This window comes from Hippocampus guttulatus, chromosome 17, assembly GCF_054856545.1.
Source record: "Hippocampus guttulatus isolate MCC_2025c chromosome 17, RoL_Hgut_1.0, whole genome shotgun sequence".
NCBI classification, from domain to species: domain Eukaryota; kingdom Metazoa; phylum Chordata; class Actinopteri; order Syngnathiformes; family Syngnathidae; genus Hippocampus; species Hippocampus guttulatus.
The window spans coordinates 12729806-12743221 of NC_141277.1; the positions used below are offsets into that span (position 1 = coordinate 12729806).

The window sequence follows — 13416 nt, forward strand, 5'->3', positions numbered from 1 at the left end:
TAATTGCACCTTATCTTGGGTGAAAATGGCCATTCACAATTTTTATGATAGAATGGCTCTTTAAAAATTCTTAGAGTAATAAACAGAATTTCCAGTAGCATAAAACTAACTCGACTAACACAAAACACAAATCCCCAATCTTGAAATCAATTCTCTGTGTCATTGAATTAACTCACCAGAAATGTTTACATTGAATTACCATGTATGGGATTGGTATCTCGACTCTTCCCTTTCTTTTTCAGGAATCTTCTGCACAGCCGCACCTGACAAATGCCTGTCTGCACCTTGTCAAAATGGAGCCACCTGTGTGGACACAACGGATGATTATGCTTGCATTTGTGTCAATGAAGGAGTGAGATACATGGGCAAAAACTGTGACCAACTCTATGATGCTTGTTCCTTTGCACCATGTGAAAACTGCATCAGCACTCTTGGTATGCCAGAATACCATTGCATCTGCCCAAGTGGCCTATCGGGTGATAACTGCGCGGAGGAGATGGACGAATGCCTGAGTAGCCCCTGCTCTGAGCCACGTTATTTGTGTGTAGATCAACTCAATGGATACTTCTGCAGGTGTCCCGCTGGTTATGGAGGGCCAGGATGCCACCAACGTGTAACTGATTGCATTGACGAACCCTGCATGAACAATGGGACCTGCATTTTTCACCCACAAGGCTTTGAATGCCAATGTGCACAAGGATATGAAGGAAAAACGTGTGAGGAAGATATAAATGATTGTTTGTCGGAGCCTTGTCAAAACGGTGCTCTCTGTATTGATGGAGTGGCAGAGTTCCATTGCTTCTGTGTGCCAGGTTTTCAGGGCTACACCTGTGAAATTGACATCAATGAGTGTGCATCAAGACCATGTGAAAACAATGCTACTTGCATCAATGAAAAGGACCACTATACGTGTGAGTGCCTCATGGGCTTTGCAGGTAAATCAAAATTTTGACACAAACATTCACAGGATACACACACTTAAATTAACTGGAATACAAAATGTGGAATATCAAGTATCAAGTACAACTTTATTGCGTATTTCCTGCGCCACCATCAAAAGAACACTGAACATAAAATGACAAAATAATACAACACAACACATAAAACAGACAGTTGTGCCATCTTAACCCCTTTTCCTCCATTCACTTTGCTGTTTGAAGCAGTAATAGATGAAAGAGGCGCAAATCAAAGTGTCCTTTTCACCAGTGGATCAAAGACGTCATGCTGAAATGTGCACACGTCTGCTACAAGCTAAGCTTGAAATCAACAAGAAGCTGTCGCATCCATTAACGAAAAGAGAGATTGGCTCTCTTCTCCTGTCCCATGTAAATCCGCTTCAATTCCAAGCTGCGACTCCCAGTTCCACATACGCGTCGGCGCTTTGCGCTGACGCTCCTTTCTTCTCATCGTCGGCTCCTCAAGCCATGCTTCCATCCAGCCGCAGACTGTCCATCAGCACCGACCTTTTCGCTGAACAAAGCGGGGCTGTGAAAATGCTGCCTATTTCAGGCGCAAGACACAAGCACCAGCAACGACAGTCAAATGGCGCCGACATTCCTCCCAATCAAAATCAGTGCTGGTACACACGTGCCGCCGAGAACGCGCAACCACCAAGCACAGATTCTTCTTCTAATATGCGGGCACAATCGAATATTCATGCATCCATCCATCCATCCATTTGTTATACGGGGTCAGGTTGCCCTGACATCCTTCTCCACAGCCATCCTAACCGGATGCCTGAGCCACCTCATATCGCTCCTCTTGATTCAGGGGAGCAATGGCTCTACTCTGATCCACTCCCAGATGACCGAGCTTCTCACCCTATCTCAAAATGAAAGTGTGGACACTCTCGGAAGAAACTCATTTTGGCTGCTTTTGGAATCCTGTACATGTGTTTTGTGGCCTACAATCCACAAAACACATGTACACAGATTGAGCGAACACCCATTCACCCTTGTGGGGTCTGCCGTGGGTGTAGACTGTAGCGCTTGTCCACTGTTTCACAAACAAGACAAAAACTACACTGCTCCTCCTAAATCTGAGACTCAACTTCCCAACAGGCCCTCCCTCCAGAACTCCTGAACAGATCTAATCAGGGAGGCCTGACGAGTGTGACCCACCTGTATTTGAAACACACATTACGGTCCACCTTTTTAAAAAGGGAGACCACCACCCTGGTCTGCCAATCTCATGTTCTGTCCCCAAAGTCCACATGACTTTGCAGAGTTGTATCAACCAGGACAGTCCCATAGCTTCATTTTATCCACACATAGCGCTCCGCCACCGAGGAGCTTTTTAACCACCTTGGTGACTTGAACCCCAGAGATAGGACAGCCAGCCTCAGACACATCAGACGTGGGAAACTGTGTTGGCGGGACTGAAGAGTTCTCCAAAGTTCACCACACCCCAGTCGAACTCAACAGTGGCAGATCCCTACCATATGAAGTTTTAAGTTTGACTGTTTAGTGCTTCGGCCTCACAGTGCAGAGGTGCAGGGTTCAATTCCAGCTCCAGCTACGGGTACTCTGGTTTCCTCCAACATTCCAAAAACATGCATGGCAGGTTAACGGAACACTCTAAATTGTCCCGAGGTGTGAGTGTGAGTGTGGATAGGTCGTCTATGTGTGCCCTGTGATTGGCTGGCAACCAGTTCGGGGTGTACCCCGCCCATGCCCGATGATGGCTGAGATAAGCTCCAAGCTCCATGCCCGTGACCCCCATGAGGATAAGCAGATTGGAAAATGGATGGATGGATGGATGCTTCCCAGGATGGTGGACCAGAATTTCAATGAAACCTCTGGAAGTTGTTTTCAAAAGCAAAACTCTTCCCATGCCCCAGTTTTTACCTTTGTGACTGGCAAAGCTACATTCCGCTTGCCCAGCCAGTACCCCTCAGCTAGCATCAGTAGGACTCCTTCAGCTTCATGGCATCCCTCATTGTGGACTTGTTGATTGCCACCACAAAAAGGACAGACTTGTATGGCTGAATGAGTTCAAGAAAAGACAAAATGTGTTTCTTTTTTTTTTTCCCAAATCAAGCTTTGAGGCAACATACAGTACATATGTTCTGTAACATTACCAATTAAAGCTGCTAGCAGCTGTAAAGGGCCCTCACAGCCTTGGCAAAGCTGGCACGTGTGACATTGGAATTTGTATTCTTAGAAAATGAAGTACATCAGATTGGAAGCTACATTGGTAAAATATCACCTCAATGAAAGGCCAAGAATTAGGCAAAATTTCTTCCTTTTTAATTTGCTTTTAAATTTTGACTCACTTTTTGCATTTTATAGATTTCATATTCTATCAAAGTGGGTTTTAATCTGATGTATTTCTTTTTTTTTTCTTTCAAAAAATTACAATTCCAATGTGCCAGTATCCCAATGTGCCAGTACCTCAACCTTGCTAGGGCTGCGAGGGCCCTTTATAGTTGCTCGCAGATTTTTTGTGATTTTTCTTACATTAAAAGAGGGTTACCACCAATTCTGTCCACGCATATAGGTTTTGTCTCCCTGAGTTGCCTGTGTCTCAAGATGTCCTGATATCTCCGGACAGAATTTGTCTCTACAAACATAGACTTTGATGAGACTTTAACAAAAAGATTTATTTACACAAAAATGCACAGGACTGACAAAGGACAACAAATGACACCGGTTACACAATAAACCAGGATAAAATTAGGAAAAAAATGCTTGCAAAAGGCGAAGACAATTATAAGCAGAAATAACTTGTCTCAAAAGGACAAAAAAATCCAACACAAATCTAAAACAAACTTAGACTAACACCTAGACAAAATGTGACGAGAATGCCACAGAGCATAAACATGGAGCGTTTAGAAAATTGCATTTGGAATGAAATCATGAGCATGGTGAATAATTCAACACTGGCTTATCAGCTTGGAAGTCCTTAAATAGTCAGATGATTATGATGTGTGACAGGCGCCCTGCTGGAGGGAACGCCCTCCATTCCAGCTGGAACTTAGAACAAAACAAAACAGAAACATTACACTATAAACTTTTTCTTTGGCTGGTGGGCTGGTTGGAACATTATCTACTCTATGTTGTGGGGTTCTGACGACACAGAGTTTGTGTTCCAGTGAGTGACATTAGTCCAAAACTAAAGTATTGGTGTTTGTGTAACACACCTAAAAGACCGGACACCCCATATGGAGAAACGCAATCTGGTTTACTGGATGTGGTCAAGTCCAGTGAGGAAAATCCAGATTCATATATTGTGAAAAACAAATCAATTCTGAGCAGACGTGACAAAATATTGTTGGGCCAACTCCTCAGGTCACAACTCAGCTGTTTAACTGCACTTGAAAGATAAACAACACTTTTTTGAGGACTAAAGTGTGCATGTTCTGTACGATGAAGACAGATGCTTTTGAAAAGTAGAGTAAGAGAGGCCATCTAGCTGAATGTGGAAGCTATCTCTAAAGAAAGGAGATGGCTTACAACACCACCTGCCTCCAACATACAATGCCATCTTTTATCCATTCCAAAGAGACTCAATAATTCTTCCTCCGACAAATAAGAAACACAAACACTGCCTATTTTAGCAATGAGGCAGTTCCACTTTTTTTTCCACAACTGAATAGAATATTAATGAGGGAATTTCCACCCAATGACTCTTGCTGATGGACAGTGGTCTCTCATTATTCTAAAGATTGTCATTTTGCATGCCATAAGAATCATACCATTTGTGGTTTGCAGCATGTGTCCAACCTGGAGCATAAATGTTTGAGTCAAACCCACGATCGTCCTGTCATAACTAGCCTTGTTGCATGAATGGCCTGCTTGCCCCAAGATGCAAAAATAGAGTCCAGTCCAGTTGCGATTGATTCAGTGCCCTGAGAACCAATACTAACAATATTTCTCAAACACTGCCATCTAAAATGGTATCTTGTGTTTCCTTTTCTAATCTAGGAATCAACTGCGAAACTGAAATTGATGAGTGTGAAGTGGATCCCTGCCACAATGGAGGCACCTGCCACGACGGTATTGGCATTTACTCATGTGAATGTCTACCTGGGTTTGAAGGCATCAGTTGTGAAGCTAACATTGATGAGTGTGCAAGTAAGCCATGTAACAATGGAGGTGGCTGTCGTGACATGGTCAACAGGTGAGGAAATCCTTTGAAAAAGACTTGGTTTTCTTCTTTTCTATTAACTCTTGAATGTTTTTGATTCATTGTGAATTATGTAAGTGTATGTTTTGAAAAGTAAAGTGGTGAAGTGTATTAACAGAGGATCTATAATGCCAATCAGTCAGTCTATCCATCCATCAATTTTCAACACCACTTATCCTGAACAGGGCCGCGGGGGGTGCTGAAGCCGATCCCAACTGACTTGAGGCGGAAAGCAGACAGCACCCGTAACTAGTTGCCAGTCAGTCGCAGGGCACCTATAGAGACAAACAACCATTCACACCCACATCCACATCGTCACTGAGTGGGAACCGATTTCACACTGCCCGCTCACAAGTCAGACGAGTGTATCACTACACCATCAGTGACTCAACCAGTACAAAAAAATATAATGAAGCTCTTTAAACTTGGAGCTTTTAGTATGTTACATGTCCCACCTTAATATGAAATTGTCATTCCCTGTTTATTTAGGCACCCAGTGTTGTGCCAGACAGAAGGGATCGAGCCTTTTCCATTGCCAGTCCATTTTCCATTAGAATGACCTCCCACGAAATGCTCGCCAAGACCCTTCTTTAAAAAAAATTGTCTTAAAATACATTTTTCTTCTTTGACTTTTGACTCAGCATGTGACTTGAGTTTATTCTTACTGTTTTTGTGCTTTTTATCTATCAATCCATCCATCCATTTTCCGATCGGCTTTATCCTCACGAGGGTCGCTGGGGGTGCTGGAGCCTATCCCAGCTGTCTTCGGGCAGTTGGCGGGGGACACCCAGAACCGGTTGCCAGCCACTCACAGGGCACCTACAGATAGATGAACAACCATCCGCGCTCACACTCACACCTAGGGACAATTTAGACTAGAGCATCCAATCAGCCTGCCATGCATGTTTTTGGAATGTGGGAAGAAACCGGAGTACCCAGAGAAAACCCACGCAGGCACGCAGAGAACATGCAAACTCCACACAGGAAGGCCGGTGCCGGGATCAAACCCACGACCTCTGCACTGTGAGGTCGAGCACTAACCACTGGACCACCGGGCCGCCCTTGTCCTTTTTACTGTCTTTGAGATTCTATTGTTTGGTGTTGTATGACTTATTTCACTCCATGTACTTTACTTTTTATACAGCGGTGGTTATTCTAAAGTACTATATAAATACCATTGTGTTGAGTTGAGTTGTATTTTTCTGGGATCGCTCTATAATTTGACCCTACTTGCCCAGACTGTTTAGAAAATATTTTCTGTACACTAACCACAGTTTCACTTATCTTCTTTTACCTTCAACAAGAACCATTTTTAAAGTTATTTAAATTTGTTACAGCTATGAATGTGACTGCGGTGACACCGGATTTGAGGGCGTCCATTGTGAAGTGGACATCGCTGAATGTGCGTCTCATCCCTGTCAACATGGTGCTACGTGCCTGGAGGGAGTGAAAGATTATACTTGCGTCTGTTGGCCAGGTACCTGAACTATATGTCAAACACCAAACATTTGCGCAATCACCTTCTACTTAGATGGACATGTACAGCAGGGCTACAGTGCATTTTCAAGTCTTCCTCTGTGGCCTAAAAATGCAGTTTGAAGGGCTCCAAAGTGAAGAAAATCATCCATCCATTTTCCGATCCGCTTATTCTCAAAAGGCTTGTGGGGGGTGTTGGAGCCTATCCCAGCCGTCTTCGGGCCGTAGGCGGGGAACACCCTGAATGAGTTGCCAGCCAATCACAGGGCACACACAGACGAACAACCATCCACGCTTACACTCACACCTCGGGACAATTTAGTGCAGGGGTCTCCAACTGCGGGCCTGGAGGGCTACTGTCTTGCCTGTTTTCCGGCTTTCCCAGCTGCAACACACCTGATTTAGACAATCAGCTCATCAGCCAGCTCTGAATCAGCATTAGAACGATCCTGATTATTTGGATCAGGTGTGTTGCTCCTGGGAGAGCTGGAAAACAGGCAGGACAGTAGCACTCCAGGCCCGTGGTTGGAGACCCCTGATTTAGTGTTCAATCAGCCTGCCATGGATGTTTTTGGAATGTGGGAGGAAACCGAAGTACCCGGTAAAAACACACGCAGGCACGGGGAGAACATGCAAACTCCACACAGGGAGGCCAGAGCTGGAATTGAACCCGGTACCCCTGCAGTGTGAGGTTGACGCGCTGACCACTGGACCACCGGGCAACCCAAGAGTATAACGCAAATTGAAATATAAAGGTTATTAACTCATTCAGTACCAGCCAATTCTGGACCAAGTCTGAAAAGACGTTTAAAAACGTCTTTGGGAGTGAATGGGTTAATATTAATATGAGTGGCTGCCTTTCCAGCAGCTCCTATATGTCACGTTGCGAGGTGGTGGTGGACCCCAAAAAGCAGGCAGGAGGGAGGAGCAGGGTGTATTTGAAGAATTGTATTTAAAACAAAGAAAACTAAATCCCAAACACACAAAGTCCAAAGTATCAAACAAAAACCATGACTAAAGCTAAAACATAACAATGAACTAAACATGACAGAAACGAAGAGCAAACAGCAACACACATGACAGCAGCAAGAAGCAACAATGACCCGACACCGAGTGTTCGGGCAGGAGTCCTTTTATACAACTAATTACCAAATGACCAACAGGTGTGCAGCTGCCGGGGGAGCCCTACAGTGCCACCTGTTGGTCCCTAAACCGAATCATGACACTATATTTTGTTGTTCTACTTCTTCCTTTCATAACTTTGCTGCTGTGAATTGGGAATTTCTCCATTGCGAGACTAATAAAGGGTTTCTTATCTTATCTTATCTTATCTTATCTTATATTAATCATTAAGATTGTCAAGAAATATTATCAAGAAACTAACAGCTATTGGTAGATTGTAAGTTTACTAGCCAGATTTTAACCAGTACGACGTGTGTTTTTATGTGAAGAGGGCAAATACAATGCATTCATTGACCTCGGATATTTTGTATTAGAAACAATTTATCGACAGGTTGTTTGTGTCGTGTTGTCCGAGAGTGTATTAAACCATTGCTTAATTTAACATAGCAGCAGTCAGGGTACCTCAAACTAGCAAGGGTACCTCAAGCTAGAAGGTGCGTGGCTCCTCAAGAATATGATTCTCACTAGATCCCGATTTTTACCCCTGCTGAGGAGGGTCCAAACCGCTAGTCAAGTAGCACGTCAAACTAAGTGGATCACTTAGTTTCTGACCATGTTTTAGGTTTACTAGCAATAAAACACGTTAGATTTTGGCGTCATCTCCTTCTAGCAACTTCCAACAACTACTCTGTCCTCGCAGAGAGACAAACCCGATTGCATTTTCTTTTCCCCACCCATGTCCTACATTTCTAGTTTTTCATTTTTTTTCCGGGGTGGGGGGAAGACTCTTTTTTGCTTTTGTAAGCAGAGAAGGATCGATTTTTGCTGTGCAGACTTCGGCTCCTCAACTTCTACTGCCTTTGCTCCCAAATCTCCAGACGACTAAACGTATGTATGGACTCATGCACCATTTGCACCCTTCTCCTTGAGAGGCTTTCCTTGGTACAAAGACGGGTCTATCAGCTAGAGCAGAATAGTTTGATAGCTGTAGATGTGGCAGACACAACAGAAAGTGCCAGTTGTAACTGACCTACTAGTTCGGTTAGCATTAGCTCTAAGATTCTTGCCAATTGTGCCGAGCATGTTCAAATGCAGAGATTCAGCCCCTGAGCTAGTCTCACTCCACTCCGGTCTCCTGGCTCCCACACCTTAGCTACAGGAGACGCGAGCTCTCATCATACTAAACCCTTGCCTATGAAAGGCAATGATTGGACTAACTAGTCAGCAAATTATTCTCGCTTAATCAGTAGCTGGCAATTTTCGTAGTAAGCAGGGATTGCGGTTGGTAGGTAATGGCCCCTGCTTTTAGGGTAGACTTGGCCTGCTGAGGTTGGACAGCTTTCATCCTAACTGGGAAAGTGCCATCACACTTTCTAGAAATATAGACTATTGTCGGATGCTTCCATGACGGCACACATTAGAGCAGGCTGGGTTACAGCAGATTAGTGAGATTGTAAAAACGGGTGTGGAACGGCGAAGATTTGCAAGTGTGTGCCCACACAGTGACGTGTTTTTTTTTACGGAATCACAGGTTCGAGCCCCAAGTTAAGTGGTCATCGCAAGATCAAAAATGTCACCAATTGCACATAGAGAACCACCCATAGAGATATTAAATTCGAATGAAAAATTTCTAATGTTGAATGGGGGTACATGGAAACAGTTAGCATGAGGCAGCATGGCTCAATGGTAGAGTGGTTGGGGGTTCAATCACCAGCCATGTTGACCATGTCGTAGTGTCCTTGAGCAAGATGCTGAACCCCCAGTTGCTCCTGATGCTGCGTCAATCAGCATTTCTTTAATGTATTCAGAACCCAAACCATTCAGTATTTTAAGACCATTATCAGAATTTCAACAGTCATTCAACAGCTAAGTGGGAGCCAGGAAAAAGCCTTTAGGACTGGAGTAATATATTCTAACATTTTGGTCGTGGTCAGAAAACGAACTGCAAAATTCTGAATGAGCTGCAGTTGTCTGATGCTCTTTTGATGGAATCCGGAAAAAAATATTTTTATAGTAATCAAGTCTGCTTGGAGCATGCAAAGGTTGTTTTAGTGATTGATTTTATACAACTGCTTCAAGTCAGGTCTGAGTCTATCAGCACCCCAAAGATTCTGGACTTGGTCTTTGGTTTCTAAAGGCAGTGATTCCAGGTGTTTTCTAACAGTAATTCTATTTTCTTTATTACCAAAAACAATCACCTCTGTTTTGTTTAGATGCTTCTCAGCCATTTTGACAGCCACATTATTTGGCTGAAGCACTCAACCCCTTGTCAAGAGGCCCACTCATGAATATCTCTAGGATTCAGAGATTGCTTTTCTTTTGTAGAAGCTTAGAGTATTTCTTCAGTACCTCAGAATCAGAATCATCTTTATTGGCCAAGTATGTAGAACACACAAGGAATTTGTCTCCGGTATAACACGCTGCATTAGTATCATCGTAAACAACAAATCATTGAACCATTTTAGAGTAACCAGTAGCAGTATTTGTAGTACAAGAAGAGTGACTACGTCAGTGACTGTTTAAGGAGTTAATGGCTAGAGGGAAGAAGCTGTTTAAGTGTCTACTGGATTTGGTGCGCATGGATCTGTAGCGTCTGCCTGAGGGGAGTAGCTGGAAAAGGTGGTGGGCAGGGTGCGGGGGATCCAGGAGGATTTTCCGTGCCCTTGTCTTGATTCTTGCAGTGTGCAAGTCCTCAAGAGTCTGACTGTTTTATCAACACATCAGATGCTACTGTGTGAATTATAACTGTTCTGACAGTTGGATGCTCAGTAGTGATCTCAGTTTAAGAAATATCAGAAACTATGTCATGAGCAAAACACAGAACCTTTGAGTGCTTTCTGCTACATAGACGTTTGACGGCAAATAAGGCTTTGTTGCCGATTAGTGTTTGTTGCTCAGTAACTGCTTTCATTTGCTGAGAGGCTCCACCTTCAAACCTTGCATTGGTGCTGTGATCAACCAAAGCTTGTTGGTCAGATGGCAGTCAAGTGAACCTGTTTCTCAGTTCAAAGCCTGTGCATTGTTTTTGTTATCCATAAGATGATTTCCTTTTTCTTGTTGGTGCCAAAGTCTAAAGCTGATTTCTTGGTGGTGATGTGACCTCTTGCGTGAGCTGATGGTATTCCTCATTAATTTGTTCACGGTCAGGTCTGGCTTCTGGGCAAAAACTCCTCACTTTTGGCTTTGGTCCCAGCAAATTTTAGGGAAGGCTGGTGGATGGTGCTTGCTGTCTGTTAGCGTGCTAGTGTCTACTGTATGGAGACACTGGTAGCGGGGTTCTCATTGCCTGATTTCATCTCAACAAACCACTTTCCCGGAGGTGTTTTTATGAAGAATATTGCATTGATTGACTGGGCAGGGTTTTCAGGAGGACCCACTAATCCGAAGGTGTCGTCCTGCAGCGCTTCATCTTTAGGATTTTGTACTCGGGCTACAGTGCACTGGAATACCATACACATGGAAATTACAACTGCCACCTCAGTAGAAATGTTTAAAACTGGAGCTACGAGTTGTTTGGTAGACTCTTGCATTTAGTTGAACTACATGTTGGCCTGTTTGACTGCCACTTCTTCTATTTCTCTCCCCCCCCCCCCCCCCCCCCCCTCCTTGGAGAGGGGGCAAAGTGATGATGACCTAATTGGATGTTGCTGTACAGCTTCTGCACCAACTGATCTTGACAGGATCTGAGCTGGACCATCCAGTTGGAGACGCTGCTGTGAAGATTTCTTCATTGAACAACCGGCATGGGATTTGAAGAGGACCCGCATCTCCGAAGGCATCTTCCTGCAGTGTTTTATCTTAGGAAACAGAGTCGTACATTTTTTGTAACTAACCTATAAAGCACCATATTGTGTTAAATGTTGCTCACTCTGCATCCATGGCAGGGTAGCTATTTTGGAAGTGGGATTCCCCCATCGCCAGCCTCTTCAAGGTTTCTCATTTTTCTCCTGAGTGTATTTTTTTATGTTTTTCCTTGCACTCCTGGGGGCCAAGATTAGGGGATGTCAATACTGTATTTGTCAAATGTAGGCACATGAAGTCCATTGAGATTTTTCTGTGATTACGGCTATATAAATAAATTTTACTTGACTATTATATGGACTCTCGTGATGTTGAAGTTAACAGTGTATAGCACCACATAATATGTTAAATTTCACCTTGCTCAATAGACTTACATTTTTCTAACTAACATTGTGCAAAACCATTTTGGATTACATGTTGCCTATTCAACATCGATTGCAACCTGGCCATCTCTGGGTCCTTCTCAAGGGTTCTCCCTTTTTCCCCATATGAGGTTTTTGAGTTTTTCCTTGCCCTCTTGGGGTGGGGGTAGAGTGGGTGGAGGTACAGTAATCCCTCGTTTATCGCGGTTAATGGGGACCAAAACCACCCGCGATAAACGAAAATCCGCGAAGTAGTGACCAATTAACATATACAGTCTTTTTTTTTTTTAAGTCCGCAAAAAGTCTGCAAACAGTCCAGGAGAAGCTGCAAAATAACAGCGAGTCACATAGAGCAACATATACAGTACTGTACTCAATTTGGGAAAAAATACATTTTTTTAAATGAATATGTTTGAAAAAATCAGTGATGCACCAAATCCGCGATAAACGAACCGCGAAATAGCGAGGGATCACTGGTGATCAGGAAATATAATCAATATGTGTTTACTGTGGGCTTGTGAGGACCTTTGAGACTCTTTTCTTGTTAAGGGTTATATAAATACTGTATTTTCTGCACTGTAAGGCACTTCAGATTATAAAGCACAGCTTCAATGAATAGCCTATTTTAAAACTGTTTTTATGTATAGGGTACACTGCATTATGAGGTGCATAGAATAGAAGCTAAAATAGTGGCTGTGGTTGCGCTATGCATCCATTATATCAGGGGTGCCCAAACTTTTCGGATCGAAGATCTACTTTTCGATCAACTAACCTCCCGGGATCTAACCTTACCGGCACGCGCACACACACACACACACACACACACACACACACACACACACACACACACACACACACACACACACACACACACACACACACACACACACACACACACACACACACACACGCCATGATGAGAAACAGCCTGAAACTGAGGCATACGACGCACTTTTGCAGCCTGTTAACTATCGTAGCTCACACGTACCGTTTTGAAGTGCTTCCATGGGCCCTCCTGGATTCCTATTCTTTGGCCGTGCCCTCGGTGAATTGTACACGAAGCAAACTCTGAGAATAATGACGATAAAAGATAGAGCGCAACAGCTCTGATCACAAGCTGCAATTGCAGACTGCTGAGTGCTAACAACTTCCGGTGACGTAATCACGCGCCACCGTAAATTCAAGATTTACCTGCTTTATTTTATTTTTAAAATATTTTTTGGGTGAAAATGAGACTGATAAGATGATTAGGGTGCAGCGTACATGAACACAAAAAATATGTTACTAACATGTACAAAGACACACAAATGGTTGTTTGTTTTTTTTCTCCTCAACACTCTACGGATCTACTTGGGGACCTGTCTTAGATCTACCGGTAGATCAGGATCGACGTAATGGGCACCCCTGCATTATATGCTACTACTGACTAGATAAGTTTTTTACTTCTTCCTACTCCCTTGAACATAATAACTGTGTTGAATGAAGACTGATTTCTTTCTTTTTATTATTTTATTTACCTTATTTTCTG

At 43.5% G+C, this 13416-nt stretch overlaps 1 protein-coding gene across 2 annotated transcripts in view; it reads left to right on the forward strand.

Moving 5' to 3' along the window:
• Nucleotides 1-13416, forward strand: part of crb2a (crumbs cell polarity complex component 2a) — a 55622-nt gene that overhangs the window by 12472 nt on the left and 29734 nt on the right. For both annotated transcript variants that reach the window (XR_015103553.1, XM_086135527.1), the window contains exons 2-4: nucleotides 243-935; nucleotides 4926-5121; nucleotides 6465-6604. Coding sequence is in view for 1 of the 2 variants with exons in the window: in XM_086135527.1 (XP_085991653.1) it covers nucleotides 243-935; nucleotides 4926-5121; nucleotides 6465-6604 (1029 nt within the window). In the remaining variant the exon portion in view is untranslated. The remainder of the gene's footprint in view (nucleotides 1-242; nucleotides 936-4925; nucleotides 5122-6464; nucleotides 6605-13416) is intronic.